General features: G+C 39.7%; 1 protein-coding gene across 1 annotated transcript; it reads left to right on the top strand.

Annotated features, from left to right (window-relative positions):
• Positions 1-976: 976 nt before the first annotated feature.
• LOC136226327 (uncharacterized) lies at positions 977-4,567 on the top strand. Its single transcript, XM_066014759.1, has 2 exons — positions 977-1,134; positions 2,858-4,567. The coding sequence occupies exon 2, from the start codon at positions 3,171-3,173 to the stop codon at positions 4,374-4,376; it is 1,206 nt and encodes a 401-aa protein (XP_065870831.1). The 5' UTR covers positions 977-1,134; positions 2,858-3,170; the 3' UTR covers positions 4,377-4,567.
• The last annotated feature ends 12,732 nt before the right edge of the window (positions 4,568-17,299 follow it).

Raw genomic sequence — 17,299 nt, 5'->3', positions numbered from 1 at the left:
CTCCAAATTTTCATCCTCCATTCGTCCGTACAAGGATGTATCCTCCTCCACAACACCCATAACCGTGTCTTTCCAAGACATTTTCAACTTACCTGGTAACACACACCCTTGCACCCCATCAGCCATCTCACCCCTACCCCCTATCTCGGAAGCATCCCGGGGATCCAAAGGAGAATTGGTTGCCGCCGCAAGGATCCCCACGGAAGCCGTCTGATCTTTACCAACATCTTTACCCGATCGGCCGGACGAACCGACCCCATCCCCTACCTCAGACCCGCCGCCCATAATCGCGGCAGTCCCATCCCTCGGCGGAAATAACCCTCCTGCCGCCTCGCCATTAATTCCTCCCCCCAGATCCGAACCAAAAGGCGCCTCTAACCGCAGATCATCGCCGGATCCAGGGTGAGGACATTGCTTTTCACCATCAACCACCGCAAAACGCGATCCGCCTGCCGATCTCGAACGCTCACGCAGATTGCCCTCTCTCCTTCGCTCTTGCTGGTCGCTCTCCCTTGCTTTCATCGCGTTCTAATTTAATTTGTTTTTAATTGTCTTTTTATTCGAGCTCTTTATTAATTGCAAATAAACGTAATAAAAGTTAAAAATACATAATTTTTTTGTGTTTATTGAAATATTGGAGAAATAATAATACATTTTTATAGAAAAGACTAAGTTATTATTAGTATTTATACATATATATATATATTTTTTAAATGGGTGCGGGGAAAAAAAAAAAAAAAAAAGCAAGCGAATAGAGTCAATAATCGAGTCATAGGATACCCTAACCGCATAACCAATCAGTATTTTATTTTCTATTTTAGAGTTTAGACAGAGAAAAAGAGACTCGCCGTAAACGCCGCCAGGGCACAGCCACATAGGTTCGGACGAAAACCAAAGCAAATTCTCTCTATCCGAACCAATAGCTGTGGACGACACAGCTGGAGACAGCCTGTCACCAACAAAGTCCCACTCACCTATTCCCCTAACTACGTTCTCTCTCCCTCTCTTCTCTCTCTCTGTTTTTCTCTATCACATTCTCTTCCTTCTTTCTTTGTGTAGCTCAGGCCTTCTCGATCTCCTTTTCCGATTCTTGGTTTCGCCGTCGACCTTCACTGGATCAAGATTCTCTGCTTTGTAAGCTCTCGATTGATCTGCTTTTTGCTCATTTCGCTCGTCGTTTTCGTTTCTTAATTATTATGTTTTAGGGTTTTTGCATGTTAATTTTACGATGCCACTTTGCTTCTTGTTTTTTCCTCTCTTTTCTTCTCCATTGTTGCTCTCATGTTTAACTGCATGTCTGTGGAATGTCGATGTTTAGTTTTGAAGGGTTTTTGTTCCATTTTTCTTTTGTTATTTGATGCTATGTTGCATGTATAGTCGGATGGTACCGCATGAAATTAGTACTTGACCTATAGTTTGCCTTTTCTACATCCAATGTGTTCTGTGGAATGCTTAGATTTGGAATGTCGGTGAATGAGAGGGAGTATTTTGCTTATTAGTTGCTTTTAAGTATCTGTGTTTGGTTTCTGAGGGAGGGATGGAATTAGATAAAGGAACTGAAACTATGAGCAGGCAGCCTTTTTTTTTTGGGTATTTTGTTTTTTGTTTATTTTTAAATTAGAAGGAAAGCAAAATTGTTTAGAAGGCGAATACCATTTTTTTTGGTTAATTTGGAATATAATGAAGTATATATTACTTAAATGATTGGTGTATAAGTTTGTCTTCTTGATTTGCTCGAATATGAATCTGGCCATCTAGATTTTCCCATCATGTTTTGTTTTTGTTTAAGTAATTATGCTACTATATTAGCACTCATTTATGCACCAATTAGGTGTTTTAGTGCTTAAGTCGGAGTCTCTTACTGTTGATACATTCCTTGATATTTGCCTAGACACTTTCCTTTTGTTAGTCTCCCTCGGTACTTTTCTACTTGAAAACCTTCTCATATGGAACTCAAAGTTTGTAGTTGCTGTGGTTGGCTTTGGCATGTGAGGAAGAGTATGACTATCATATTTATATTTCCTGGTGATCTGTAGATTAGCTTGTCCTATTTGAGTAAATTTTAGAGGATGTGTTAATGTCAATGACTTCATTTATGATCTTATTTATAGGATGTGTTAATGTCAATGACTTTATTTATAGGATGTGTTAACGTCAATGACTATATTTCCTGCAGATATGGAATGTATATGTGTATGTGTACCGGAATCATATTTTGTGTCTTTTATTCAGCAGCCTTGCATGTTGATGAAAATGATATATCGATTTCTTACTTTTTTTTTTGATATATGGGAGTTTTCATTTAATTTCCTCACTTCCGAAATCGTTCTCTTTATAATTAAAAGAAACATCCAAAGTCTTGACCTTGTTGAATTTTTTGTTCAGTGCTTCAGAAATTGTTACCTATATAGGTTTTCAAACTATATGTGTGTACTCTGTACACCTTTGTTGATTTATATATTTACTTGCATTTGTGGATGCATAGTGAAGTTGTGGTGCTGTAAATTTATAGAAAAAAGGTGGAATTTCTTGCAATTTCATTTAATCCTTGGTTTCTAGTTGGGGTCATCTAATTGCAGAACTTTGATTTGTTGAAATAGTAGTAAAGTTGTAGCTTCTATGTTGATGCAATGTTATTGTTAAGTGAAATTTTTACATCTTCTCATGTTAATTACATTAGTTTCTGTATGCTTGGCTAAGACTAAGATGTTCGGCAAAGCTTTATTTCTAATCATAAAGATGAAAAGTTGTTCAACATAATCTTAGCTCAAACAAAGTCCATATATAGTGATATCTGTTCAGGCTGTGATTTATGCTTGAATTTTTAAAATAATTATTTCCTCTTTATTTTTGGTAGGAGGTTGGGTTGGCCCAAATAACTTTCCTAAGTGAGTGCAAAGTTTCTTGAAATTGAACAGTGGAGTTGGATGTGGACCATTTTTCTCGGCATCTTACATGGTCTTGCCATAATAATTGCAATAAGAGGCAAGTTGCAATAACTTTAGGTGACTGTTTTTGGTTAGTCAGTGTGGACAAGCTACGATCAACTATTTTTTTGGAAATTACTGTCAATCAAAATTAATTCTGGGAAGCAAGCATATAAACCACCAGAGGAGGACTCCTTGCATCCATGCTGGCAGAGAGCATGCGTGGAATTTGTGCTTCGGGTAATGCCCCTGACGAGTTCTGCTGCCGATGCATTCGGTGTGGTGACGATTTGCTTGGTTGCTTTCTCGATTCTTCTCGGTTTGCTTTGTGTTGCTTACACTTTTTACTTCCGCAATCATGTTCGTAATCAAAATTTAAATCAGCTCAGTTATTTTAGCGGTCCTTGGCTTATTCGTATCATATTCATACTTTTTGTGATCTGGTGGGGTGTTGGTGAGATTTTACGGTTGAGTTTGTTGAGGCGTGAAGGTAAAGTGTTTAATGTTCTGGACCGGAAATGGCAGGAAGCTGTTTGCAAAGGCTACATTGTATCAAATCTGGGTTTCGCAGAACCTTGTCTATTCCTGACTCTTGTGTTCCTTCTTCGTGCACCCTTACAGAGAATGGAATCAGGAATTCTGAGTCAGAAATGGAATGTAAAAACAGCAGTATATGTTCTTCTCTATTGCCTTCCTATGTTTGTTCTTCAGCTCGTCATTATTCTAATTGGGCCACAACTGCGCAAGAGTAAAGGCTCCATGAGAAAATTGCCTCATTATTTTACAATTACAGCTACTCCTGTGCGAGATGCTTCTGATGTTATTGCTCTCTGCTCTTACCCTCTACTAAATACCATACTGCTTGGGCTTTTCACCACCATATCAACTCTGTACTTGTTTTGGCTCGGGCGGCGGATATTGAAATTGGTTATTAACAAGGGTTTGCAGAGGAGAGTCTATACATTGATTTTCTCAGTTTCAAGTTTCCTCCCGTTACGGGTTCTATTTCTTGGACTATCTGTTTTATCAAAACCAGATCATTTACTGTTTGAAGCTCTTACTTTCTCAGCATTTCTTGTCCTTTTATGTTGTGCTGGGGTGTGTATTTGCATGCTTGTGTATTGCCCAATTGCGGATTCTTTAGCCCTGGGGAATCCTCAGGACTTGGAGGCGAGGAGAAGGATAATTGATGATAACAATGACGTGATTTCCCTTATTGCTAACCAAAGCCATCTTGAGGAAAGCAGTCGAATAAGCCCTGGAAGAAACTCTGATGCGTCAACCAAGCGTGGATCAATTTCGTTCCGAACTTATGAAAGAGATGGAGGTTCGACAGGGCCATTTGTAGAACTGAGCCTCTTCTCTCCTAGTCGAGATGTTACCCCACCAGGATCACCTCCTCTTATTGGCTGGCCAATGCGTCCGCCAAGGCAAGCACAGGGATACTGAAAGTGGCTTTAATGGCAAAGAAGGAACCGAGTACTGTTGGTGAATATCAATTTTGTGGTAAAGAAAAACTGATTGTAAAGGGTTAGTTTCAATAAGAATTTTTATTCTTGGTTTGTTTTCTAATTCTAGATATGGTCATGATGGTTGGTGGGTTTGGTTAATGAAATTTATTTATCCTTTTTGCTTTTTCCTGTAACCTTGTTATTCCCCAATTTTTTTATTTGAATCCTTCTTCTAATGAAAAGGCATATTATAAATTTTGATTAGGTAGGAAAATGTGAGTATCGAAGGTGGTCCAATATGTTCTCTTAGTACTTCTTTTCAGCTATTGATTCTATTGTTGATGCAACAAACTTTTTTCCTGTTGCTTATGGCTGTGGAATGTGCGGTGACCGATGTTTATGCATATCTGCACCTGTACCAGCTTTGGTGGACTGGAACAGGGGTGCCGATTTTGTATGAAAAGTGATAATAACATTGTGTAAGTTTGGTTGTTTTAGTAAATCATGATATCTTGTCAGAAATTATCATATTTCATATTATAATATTGGTATAAAGGTGTGAAAAGTGATAATCATGTCAGTCGCCTCTATCTGGAAGTGAAGTTTAGCCTCTTTTCACTTTGATCTTTTCCATTTTTCTTGGTTAAAAAAAATGAAGCAAGAGAAATATTGATCTTGCCTTGAAGAAAATAACAATTTTTAAGTTGGAACTAGCATGTCTAATTGTATTGCAAGAACTGGAAGAAGGGTGGTTGCAAATAATATATATAACTTTTTGGGTTAAAGTGCATGTTGACCTCTAATATATATTGAGATTATCAATTTAGTATCATTAATTTTTTTTAATTAATTGAGTTGACCTCTAATATATATTGAGATTATCAATTTAGTATCATTAATTTTTTTTTAATTAATTGAGCTCCTCATGTTGTCTCAAAAATTAATGTTGCCCTTTACCACATGTCCGTTGAAGTTTTATATTATAAGCATACTATTGGTCATGAATATTTTATTTTCTATTGGTCATGAATATTTTATTTTATGGTCATGAATATGTAAGGATTTGATATGGATTTTTCTTTTCTTGCCTAACAAAATTAAGGTATCACATAAAGTAATTAATCATATACGTAGATAGTGTATTGAATTTGTTGGGGGTAATTTTATTTTGCCAATTTTATAAAATTAAATAGTTTCATCTTTTTATTTCGAATTATAGAATCCATCTTCTTATATTTATACTATATAGTTAACAAAAGAAAATTAAAATAAAAACATAAAACATAAAAAGAAATAAAGGAAAGAAAAGTGATAAAGTGGAAAGAAGTTGCTATTTTAAAGGGCAATTGAGCCTCCAACTTCGACGAATTTTCTGAGGTATCAAATGACGGAATTTTAAAACGACGACAATGAATTCTGAAACTAGACATTTCCAGGAACTCGGGGACTACTCATGGATATCAAACAGATTTACAACCAAGGAGATGATTTTCGAAATTAGTTGCAGAAACACAAAAATGCAAGAGAACTTGAACATCTCCTATTTTTTAGGCACATATGATCCTCAATGATGATCCACCAAATTCACTTCTAACATGTCAAATGAAGTAGTGAAAGTGAGGTTGAGTGAATTTAAGAGCTAAATGAGGAAATGGATTAGAAATCTATAAATAAGAGTTGTTTTCTTCCATTTGAAAAAAAAAATCAACAACAACCAAAAGCTACACACAACCTTTAATTCAGTTTCCAACTTTCAATTCATCCTATCTAAACTCTAATTTCTGATTTACAATTCCCAAAGTGCATTATCCGATTTCTATTCCTGTTCCTGCTAAAATTCCAGTGATTAAAATTCTTCTCTGAACATTCATTCTTCATCATCAAGCTCTAAACATCAATTTCCAGTCCACAATTGATTTGTCCAGATTACTTTCTGCCAATTCTGATTGTTCAATATCACTTTTCACAGCTTAAGGTTTTGTCTGATTCACTAATTTTTTCACACAGCAGTCAGGGCTGGACTACAAAGAAACTTTTAGCCCGGTGATAAAAGCAGCTATAATTTGTATAATTTTTTCCTTTGCTTCTACTCACTAGTGGCCCATAAATCAACTGGACGTCTCTAATTCCTTCCTTCATGGGCATCTCATAGAGACAATTTATATGGAACAACCTCAAGGATTTAAGGATACTAATCATCCCAATCATGCTCGCTTACTTAAAAAATCTCTTTAAGGGCTCAAGCAAGTTCCTCGCGAGTGGTTCCTTCGTCTCAAAACGTTTCTCTGCACATTGGTGTTTTTTTTATGTCACAGACCGATAACTCGTTATTCATCAAACATACTGCTACTGATAAGATCTTCATCATTTGCTACGTTGATGACATACTCATAATAGGTACAATTGTGACTCTTATCACCGACACAATTCAGGTAGTAGAATCATAATTTCCTATTTGGAATATTGGTCGTGCTTCCTATTTCCTTGGATTAGAAATTGCCTATTCAAGTCATGTCATTCATCTGTCTCAATCTAATTATGCCAACGATATTATTGCTCGGGCAAAAATGACTAGTTGTAAGCCGTGTAATACGCCCATGGCCACAACTTCGAATTTGTCCAAAGAATATGGCACGCCTTTTCTTCTGGGCAAGAGTATCATAACATTGTTGGAGCTCTTCAGTATCTGACATTAACTCGTTTAGACATTGCCTTCTCTATCAACAAACTGTGTCAATTTCTACATTGCCCGACAGACGAACATTGGAAATGTGTCAAACATGTTCTTTGCTATGTCCATGGTACTGCTAATCTTGGCACCACTTCTTCCTCCAAAACTATTTCTATTATTCATTGTTACTCCAATGGTGACTAGGGTGGGTGCACGAATGATTGTCGTTCCACTAGTGCCTTTTGTGTTTATCTTAGCAATAGTTTTGTCTCTTGGACTATTCGCAAGTAGCCCATGATAGCTCATTCTTCTACTAAAAGTGAGTATAAAGCAGATTCACTTTCTGCCAGCCTCACAAGTTCCCAAAACTTGACCCTATTGTCATGACCAGCCACCCGAATTGCCATACCAATATGCCCCATCTACCCAACCCCTGCTTACCCATTTATTCCCGCCTATCCATATAACAACCCCTCCTCCACTCGACCTAACCATTCCACAACCCGACCAGCCATACCCACGACCTCAATCCATACTTCCTTGAAACCCGACCCCTCTATCTCTCCTCAATCCGCACAACTCTGAACACAACCACTTAAGCCCCTAACGCCGACACATTCCATGGTCACCTGTTCCAAAATGGGATCACTCAAACCCAAACAACCTTGGGCTCTCTCTCTCTCACTGCTCCTGTTACACCAACCACATATGTTACCGCTTCCAAACATCCTGAATGGAGGCTGCTATGTTTCCTGAATTTGAGGCTCTTTGCAAAAATGATACTTGGGTTCTTGTTCATTCCAATCTATCCTAGAATAACATTGGTTGTCATTGGGTCTTTCGTGTTAAACATAATATTGATGGTTCTATTGATCGATATAAAGCTCGTTTGGTAGCTAAAGGATTCAATCAACGTCCTAAGGTTGATTACTTTGAGACTTATAGTCCTGTTGTGAAACCTGACACTGTTCGTCTTCTTATTGCTCTCTCTGTTTCACTTAACTGGTGCATTGTTCAACCGAATGTCTCTGATGCATTCCTTTATGGTAACTTGGAGGAACTGTGTATATGGATCAACAACCTAGGTTTATTGACCCGCAGCGACCTTCCTATATTTACAAATTACATAAATCACTATACGGGCTCAAACAAGCTCTTCAAATATGGCACAAACGTCTTACTGATGATATTCGGTCTCTTGGTTTTAATGGATCAAAAGCAGACACCTCACTTTACTATTTTTGTTCCTTTCGGGTTGTTATTTTTTTGTCTCATTTATCTTGATGGGTTCCCACTCTCAGCCAGTTCAGGATATGATTCATAAACTTCAGCAAATATTTGCCATTCGGAATCTTGGTACGCTAAGTTATTTTTTGCGCATTGAGGCTCAATGATCTAGCTTCAGTTTGCTTATTCATCAATCTAAATATATTGGTGAATTGCTTCAACGTGCTAATATAGCTAATTGCAAAGGCCTGTCTACTCATGTGCGTGTTAAAGAACATTTCATGCTTACTAAGGGTGAACCATATTCGAATCCTACCATGTATCAAGGAATTTTGGGTAGCTTACAGTATCACAGTCTCATATGTTTTTCATGGTTTTACATATGTTAATTGGGTTGGTAACTCTGATGATAAGAATGTTGGTCCCGTGTAATGCAATAGGATTAGTTCCAAGGGGGGGGGGGGGGGGGTTAGGAACTAATGTAACTTTTTCGCTTAATTATGCTGACTTAATTTAATTCTTTAAATAACTTCACTCAGTTTTGGTCAGCAAGGCTGAGTGCGATGCAAGACAGCTTTAGTCAGAGGCTGACTAGAACTATTTCACTTGTGAGTTGGGAAATAACACTTAAGGTCAGCTTCCAACTCAGCACTCTGATTACTCAGCGTCGGTTTATACAAATTATATACTGAGTAATTTAAGCAAGCAACACATACATATATATATCAAGAGAAGGGTTAGAGATTACTCAGCAGTCTTATCCTGGTTCGGCCTCACCGCCTACGTCCAGTCCCCAGAATCCTTCTGGGCTTTTTCAATCCACTACTGAGCTCTTTAAAGGTAGAGCACAAACCGTTTACAAAGCAATTGAATATGCAAGAGTACCATCCTCTATTTGTCTACTCAACCCTACTGAGCGCTATGACCGAACACTCAGATTTTCTCTACCGCTGAGTACTAACACCGAGTACTCAACACCACTCTCTCAATCTTTACAATTGATACAAATTTGTTCTTTCTAGATGAAGAACACTTTAGATGAATACAAATTCACTCTAGACTTTTACACAGAGATTGGATTTGGGTGTAAGAAATTGCTTTTTCTAATTAGACAGCTTCTCTTTTGGATTTTCACTCTTGTGATGATTTTCTTTTCTGTCTGTACTTGCTTTTTCTTTTTGTAAATAGGCCAAGGATCCAAGTGATGAGCTTGTCCTTTTATAGTAGAATCTGATGCTTCAATCATTTGAATTCGTACATATCCGTTGAATTCAAACGGTCTTCTTGCATCATTCATTGGTCAGCATACAGATTTGCAAGCCAATCCTGTCGTCTGAAATTAGCAGTCGCCAGGCTTGCCAGTTTCATCTTCTTGTGCCAGGTTTTGTCTTCTTGCGCCAGGTTTCATCTTCTAGCGCCAGGTTTGTCTTCTTGCAAAGCGCCAGGTGATCCATGCATCTCGAAAAGGTCTCTGGGCGTAATTCCAAGGCTTCTGAATTGATGCAGACCTTTGTCGGGCCTTGTCTTTTAGTCAACGGATCATTGGTGCTATCTTGACGAACACTCAGCTTGACTTAATTGACGTTGCCTTCGATCTTTACCTTTGATGAGGCTGAGTTACGTTCTACTCAGCTTCTTCGGTAAGCTTCATCTTCAAGCGTTTGTTCTGAAGAAGACTTTTCTTCTATGATGCTGAGTTGTGTTCTACTCAGCTTTGGCTCATGCTGACTTCGTTCTGTCTTACTTTTTATTTCTGTTCTCATTTAATATTATACTCAACATTGAACAAACTCATTAGTACAATTAAATCAAAGCACTTAATTTTAATTATCTTAATCATGGGATTAATTTAAATAATTTTGTTAAATCAAAATCATGTGGAAAGGTGTTTCAACAAACTCCCCCATTTTGATGTTGGAAAAAATATTTAATTATGGAACACAATATTGAGGTTCCCCATGATTGATTTACCTTTTATTCTTCTGAAGTTACTCCCCCGTAAGGGTTGCATCTATTGACTTAAATTGACTCTAAACCTTCTAAGATTTAATCGAGTGAAATTAAGACATGCTTTTACTGACTTAGTTCAATTCTGGACCTTCCCAGATCAAATTCAGATGAGCCTAGGTCAGCTTTCAGAAGAGGGTCAATGCTTGGAACATTTAGTTATTACTCAGTGTCAATTATAGGTATCAGAGTTGTATGTTGAGTATATTTCACTTGTATATTCCTTATGTTCACAAGATTCAATTTGTTGTTCAATGATTAGTTAAGTATGATAGATCAGCGTATAAGCATAACAAGTAAGCATCGCATATATGAAGTCAGTTTGAATAAAAGATGCTTATAAATTATATAACTCAGCTTAACATGCCATAAAATACAAGTTACAAGCACTATAGACTATTGCTAGCACTATTTCCTAATGTTGGCTTGAACTTGATTCGACTTAGGTTTGGTTTGGGCAGTGCGTTGTTGCTGAGTGCGGGTGCTCGGGTCAGCAGAAGTTGAACCAGGCTTCTGCTGAGTGCCGGCAGCTGGCTTAGATACCTCCCCCTTTTTCTGCTGAGTTCGTTCTTTCTCCCCTGTTTTTCCAGCATCATGAGATGGAGGAGAAGGAGCATAGAAGATGCCCTGTTGAACAGCACGAGTCAGTTTTGATGAGTACAGTTGGAGTTGACTCGTACTCTCTCTGAGACCTTGGAAGACCTGCATTCCCTCATCCATACTTGAAGCGGGGATCTTAATGTTGGCACTGAGCATACTTAGCAGATACTCTTGAGACTTCCCGATCCAAGTTATTGATTCTGTCATCCGGGCATAGGATTGATGATACATCCTGAGCAGGGCAGTGTCGTATGCTTGACGTTGAGCATTTGTATGTCGGACTTGTGCAAGCGTGGACTGAGTGCACTGCAGAATCTCATTGGTCTTTACCTGGTCAGTGTCCATTTCCTCTTTACTCAGGTTGAGTAGGCGAATGGCTTCACCAATCTGTTCGATGGAGCATATAGAGGAGGAGGAAATTAGTTCACGAGCGTCGATCAGCTCAGAGATCAGCTGGGAAAAGTGTTGATTGACCTCAGCAGAGGTTGCATAAGTTGAGTTCGCAGCTGATAAGGTATTGAGTTGACCTTGGATGGAGTTTATATGATTCACCATCATTAGCTGGAGTTCGGCCAGCTTCACTATTGACTCTTGCTTAGGCTGTTGAGATGCAAAAGACGTCATGACACTCATCAAATATTTGAGACCCTTAATTTCGGTCAGAAGCTGAGTGACAGATGAGATTGGTGTGGGCTCAACATGAACAGACCCAGCAGCATCGGTGTGAGTTTGATGAATATCCTGAAGGAGAGCTTGAGCTGAGTCAATAATTTTCCTGCGAGACTCAGAAGCATGTAGGTAAGCATAGGATTCATCAATGTTTTGCTCAGGGGCCGGAATCTTATCAGCACCAGATGGAGGAGGTGTTTGGTGCTGGGAAGTGGAGGTGCCAGCTTGGTCAGCAGCTGCACTTTTATTCAGGTCAGCAGCAGGAGCTGACTGAATTTCATTCTGCTTTGTAGGAGTAGGAAGAGGTGGATCAGCAGAGTTATTGACCTGCTTAGTGTCAGTCTGAAGTTGAGCAGATTTTGGAGGTTGAGGCAACTCAGAACTATCTTGAGCAGGAGTTTCCTTTGCTAGCTCGTTTGATTGAGCAGTATGGACTTCGAGCACTTGCTCAGTGGAAGGTTGAGAAGAAGTGTCAGTAGAAAGTGCACCCTTAGGAGTTTTGGGGTCGGCTTGTTCCTTAGTTTGAGAAACAGAGGCTTGTTTTTCCTTGATTTGTTCCGGAGTTGGCTCAGTGACAGTGGAGAAGAATTGGAACTGAAGCTTAGTGAGGTCAGTGATTGGATTCTGAGTGGGGGGTCATCCATTAAATCGATGAGTTTAGGCTTTTGAGCTTTGCGTTTGAAACGCTTGTCCGAACTGTCCTTAGGAGTTTTGGTTGGTGGAGTAGGATCAGCCGAAATAGACTCAAGGGACTCAGAGGAGGAATTAAGGTCAGTATCAAGGCCTTCCACAACCTTGTCCTTCACTGGTGACTTAGCGAGCTGCTCAGCTTGCTCAGCATCAACTGGTCTACTTTGCTCATCATGACCCATCACGTCAGCTTGAGGCTGTCCCTCAGTGGCACCCAGTTCTTCCTCCTCACCAGAAGGAGTTTTGTCCAGATCAATCTCTTGACTCCGCACGAAGTGTGATTCCTTAGTAATCACGAAGTCAAGTGGGTCAGCTTCAATTGGCTTCAACCCAGAAGTTTTCTTCCTCTTCAGGGGCTGATCAAATGTCTCCTCACTTTCTTCCTCAGGCTCAACTTGCCTTTTCTGTTTTTCCGCTGACTTAGATTCCTCTTGAGCTTGCTCAGCAGCAGCTTTCTTCACACTAGAGATTATCCGAAGCTTTCTCGGAGCTGTGTTGATGTCTTTTACGGATTGGTCAGCTTTCCGCTTTTTGTCCTGCCTAGTGCGGTCAGTGGGTTCTTTGTCACACATCACTTTCTTCCCTTTCTTAGTCAGCTCAGCCTGTGCTGCTTCAACCATATTATCCCCTTCAACCATATTATCCCCTTCTTCATTTTCATCAGCAGGTTCTCCTTCAACCATAGCCCCCTTTCCTTTCTTGGGTTTTATCGGTTGGTTGTATGCTAAGCCGAAAAGCACAGCGGCAGTGATTTCCGTACCCGAAATCTCGATCTCCTCTACCATACTGACCTTGTGATCTTGCAGTATCTTTGTGATGAGAGAACCCATCCTGAGTGTCCCGGTACTGCATTGGAAGGTGCCGATGAGAAAAACGGGCATATTGAGCGGCTTATAGTTCAGTATGTGCTAGATGAAGCACTGCTCAAAGTTAGAGGCTGATAAGGAGGAGTTGACCTTGGGGAATAGGAAGTTGGTCAGGATATAGTTAGCCATCTTTTGAGGCTGACCCATGCAGGTGCTGGCAATTTCGCCTTTATGGCTCTTGGGTTTACAGAACTCAAATGGGTAGTCAATGCGTGTGTAGTTGTTCGTGGTCCTGAGTTCTGAACCTTTTGCCGTTAGTTTTAGAAGTTTAGCGAGGTAGGACGGAGTGATGGTGATGTCCTTGTTTTTTACCTTAGTGACTAGGTGGTCAACATCATCTTCGGCAACCCTTAGATTGGAGTAAAATTCTCTTACCATCTGCGGGTAAGTGGTACCGGGAAGAGAGAATAGCTCGGTCCAGCCATTCTTGGAAATCCACTCGCAAAAGGGCTTCTCAGCTTCTACAAATCCCTTGGAGAACCAACGGGAATGGAAGACTTTACATTTTTGCACGCTCTTGAAGACTGGAAGAAAAACCCTTTCTTGGGGTTGCTTGTTCTTTTTCTCCTTCTTCTTTCTTGACGGAGTTGCTTGGTCAGCTTTGGGGTTTTTGCTGGGAGTGCTGACCTTGGATTGGTCATGCTGACCTTGTCCTTGAGACTCAGTGGAAGTCTCTTTATAGTCCTGCTCAGCAGGAGATGGAGGGTTTAGGTCGGAGTGATTGTCGTCGTAATCCCGGCCGGAGTTGTTCTGGGAATCGTCATACATGATGTTCTTAAGGATTCTTGAGAGAGTTTAGAGGATTTGGGATTTAAGAGAGAGAAATCGAATGCCAAAGATTTCAAGTGTAAAGAGAGTTTAGTGGGAAATTGTCCACTATTTATAGTCGTTTTGGGTTAATCTGATAGGTTGGAATGGCGGTTTCACCTCGAGTTGATCAATCGACCGTTGTCTCTGGCATTTATGACACATTCGGCGCATGTGTTTTCTATTTATTACGCTTACGTCATCCTAGGTGGTTACTTAATGCGCGTGCTAGCATTTATTGTCCAAGTGGCTTCACTCGGTACTTAGAATACTAAACGTTTTTGAAGTTATGAGTGCATAGTTTTACGTAGAAGTGCTTTTAGCATGCTTAGTAACTCAGCTTATAGTAATCACTCAGTATGTGTGTCTACTTAGCATATAGTGATTTTATCTCATTCATATTAGCTCAGCATATCATGCACTAATCGCTCAGCATGTAATAATCACTCAACATTCATTTAAGCGCATAAATCTATTGAAGAGGATTAGACATGCCGATAGCTTCCCTTAGTATGTTAAATTGCTCACGAGCCAAAGGCTTCGTAAAGATATCTGCAAGTTTTTCATCTGTTGGGACATAGGTCAGCTTGATCTCACCCTTGAGTACATGGTCTCTGATGAAGTGATGTCTAATGCTGACATGCTTCATCCTGCTATGTTGGATTGGATTTTTGGATAAGTCAATGGCACTCTTGTTGTCGCATTTGACTTCAATTGTTTCTGTTTGTACTCCATAATCCTCCAGTTGTTGCTTAATCCATAGGACTTGTGCCACACAGCTTCTAGCAGCAATGTACTCAGCTTCAGTTGTTAACAGGGCCACTGACGATTGCTTCTTACTAAACCAAGACACTAGACAGCTTCCAAGGAAGTGACATCCTCCTGAAGTAATCTTACGCTCTAGCTTATCTCGTCCATAGTCAGCGTCAGTGTATCCAATGAGTGTGAAGTCATTTGTATTTGGATACTATAAACCTGCATTAACCGAGCTCTGCAAATATCTAAAAATTCTTTTCACAGCTATATAGTGAGATTCTCTGGGTTCAGCTTGATATCTTGCGCAATAACATACTGAGTACTGAATGTCAGGCCTACTAGCAGTTAGATAAAGTAGAGAGCCAATCATACCTCGATATAACTTGTTGTCTACTGACTTACCTTTCTCGTCAGCGCAAAGCACAGTGTTAGTACCCATTGGGGTAGCTATGGGTTTACATTCTTCCATATCGAATTTCTTCAATATTTCTTTGGCATACTTAGACTGACTAATGAAGATGCCATTCTTCCCTTGCTTAATTTGAAGTCCAAGGAAGAAGTTGAGTTCGCCCATCATTGACACCTCGAACTCAGTTTGCATCTGTTTACTAAATTCCTTGCACATAGATTCATTAGTAGCACCAAAGATAATATCATCTACGTAAATTTGTGCCAGCATGGTATCTTTACCCTTCTTCTTAATGAATAAGGTTGTGTCAGCTTTACCTCTGACATAGTTCCTGGTCAGTAGGAAACCGGTCAACCTTTCGTACCAAGCACGTGGTGCTTGTTTCAGGCCGTACAGGGCCTTTTTGAGTTTATAAACGTGGTTTGGAAATTTTGGATCTTCAAACCCAGGAGCCTGACTAACATATACCTCTTCATTTATAACTCCATTAAGAAATGCACTCTTGACATCCATTTGGAATAGTTTAAAATTCATGAAGCTAGCATATGCACACAGTATTCTTATAGCCTCTAACCTAGCTACGGGTGCAAAGGTCTCACCATAGTCAATGCCTTCTTGCTGACTGTAGCCCTGAGCTACAAGTCTGGCTTTGTTCCTTACTACATTGCCTTGTTCATCTAGCTTATTTTGAAAGACCCACTTAGTTCCTATGGTCTTTTGATTCCTAGGTTTTGGTACTAAATCTCATACCTCATTTCTCTTGAATTGATCAAGCTCTTCTTGCATCGCATTGATCCAGAATTCGTCATGCTCAGCTTCGGTGAAGTTCTTTGGTTCATGAACTGAGACGAACGCAACATTGCTGAGATATCTCTTGAGATGATTTCTTGTCATCAGGTTGTTCTCAGCAGCATCAAGAATGGACTTCTCCGAGTGTCCTCTTTGGATTTTGATCTCTTTGGGTAATATTGAGTTTTCAAGAGCAGGTGTTTCAACAATCTCTGCAGTTTTAGATTGGCCAGCAAAGGTAATTTCAGGTTCGTTTTTACCTTTGGTCAGCCCGTGTGGTAATGACTCAGCGCCTCCATTTTGGTCAGCGGAAGCTGAGCATGGGTCATCTTCGGCAGACTGACTTGACTCTCCTGTAGGGTCAGTTTCATCGAACTCAACATGTACATACTCTTTTACGACCTGAGTTCATTTATTGAACACCATATATGCTTTACTGTTAGTTGAGTACCCTAGAAAGATCGCTTCGTCAGCTTTAGAGTCAAACTTGGCAAGGTTGTCTTTCGTATTGAGTATAAAACATTTACAACCAAAGTCACGAAAATATCCAATGTTTGGTTTTCGTCCTTTCCAAAGTTCGTAGGGGGTTTTCTTAAGTATAAGTCTAACTAAGGCCCTATTGAGTATATAACATGCTGTGTTGACAGCTTCACCCTAGAAATACTTTGGAAGCCTATTCTCACTCAGCATTGTCCTAGCTATTTCAACTAACGTTCTGTTCTTCCTCTCAACTACCCCATTTTGTTGAGGAGTTCTAGGAGCAGAAAAATTGTGGTCAATGCCGCTGACTTCACAGAATTCATCAAACTGTTGGTTTTTGAATTCTCTGCCATTATCACTTCGGATGTGAGCTAATTTTAAATCTTTGTCATTTTCAAGTTTTCTGATCAGTGTTGAGAGCATCTCAAAAGCTTCATCCTTGCTACTCAGCAAGATGACCCAAGTATACCAAGAGAAATCATCTACAATGACCAAGGAAAATCTCTTACCGCCCAAGCTGAGTGGCTGGACAGGTCCGAAAAGATCCAAGTGTAGTAATTCCAATGGACGCTTGGTTGAGACAATATTTTTACTTTGAAAAGACTTTTTGGTTTGTTTACCTTGCTGACAAGCATTGCATAATTGATCTTTCTCAAATCTAAGTTTGGGCAAACCCTCAACTAATTGCTTTCTTGCTAATTTGGCAAGGAGGTCCATGCTTACATGACCAAGTCTCCTATGCCATAGCCAGGAATTATTTTCCTTTGACACTAAGCATATGTTTTTCGAAAACTTCGTTTCTAAACTCAACATGAAAACATTGTCAACACGAGGGGCAGTTAAAATCAATTCATTTGTTCTTCCCTCGAGTATTCGACACTCAGTGGCGTTAAATACAACCTTTCTACCGCTGTCACACAGCTGAGCCATGCTCAATAGGTTATATTTGA

Source organism: Euphorbia lathyris, chromosome 4 (assembly GCF_963576675.1).
Source record: "Euphorbia lathyris chromosome 4, ddEupLath1.1, whole genome shotgun sequence".
NCBI classification, from domain to species: Eukaryota; Viridiplantae; Streptophyta; class Magnoliopsida; order Malpighiales; family Euphorbiaceae; genus Euphorbia; species Euphorbia lathyris.
Note: the sequence above shows the minus strand (reverse complement) of the source record. Positions and strands in the feature narration are given on the sequence as shown.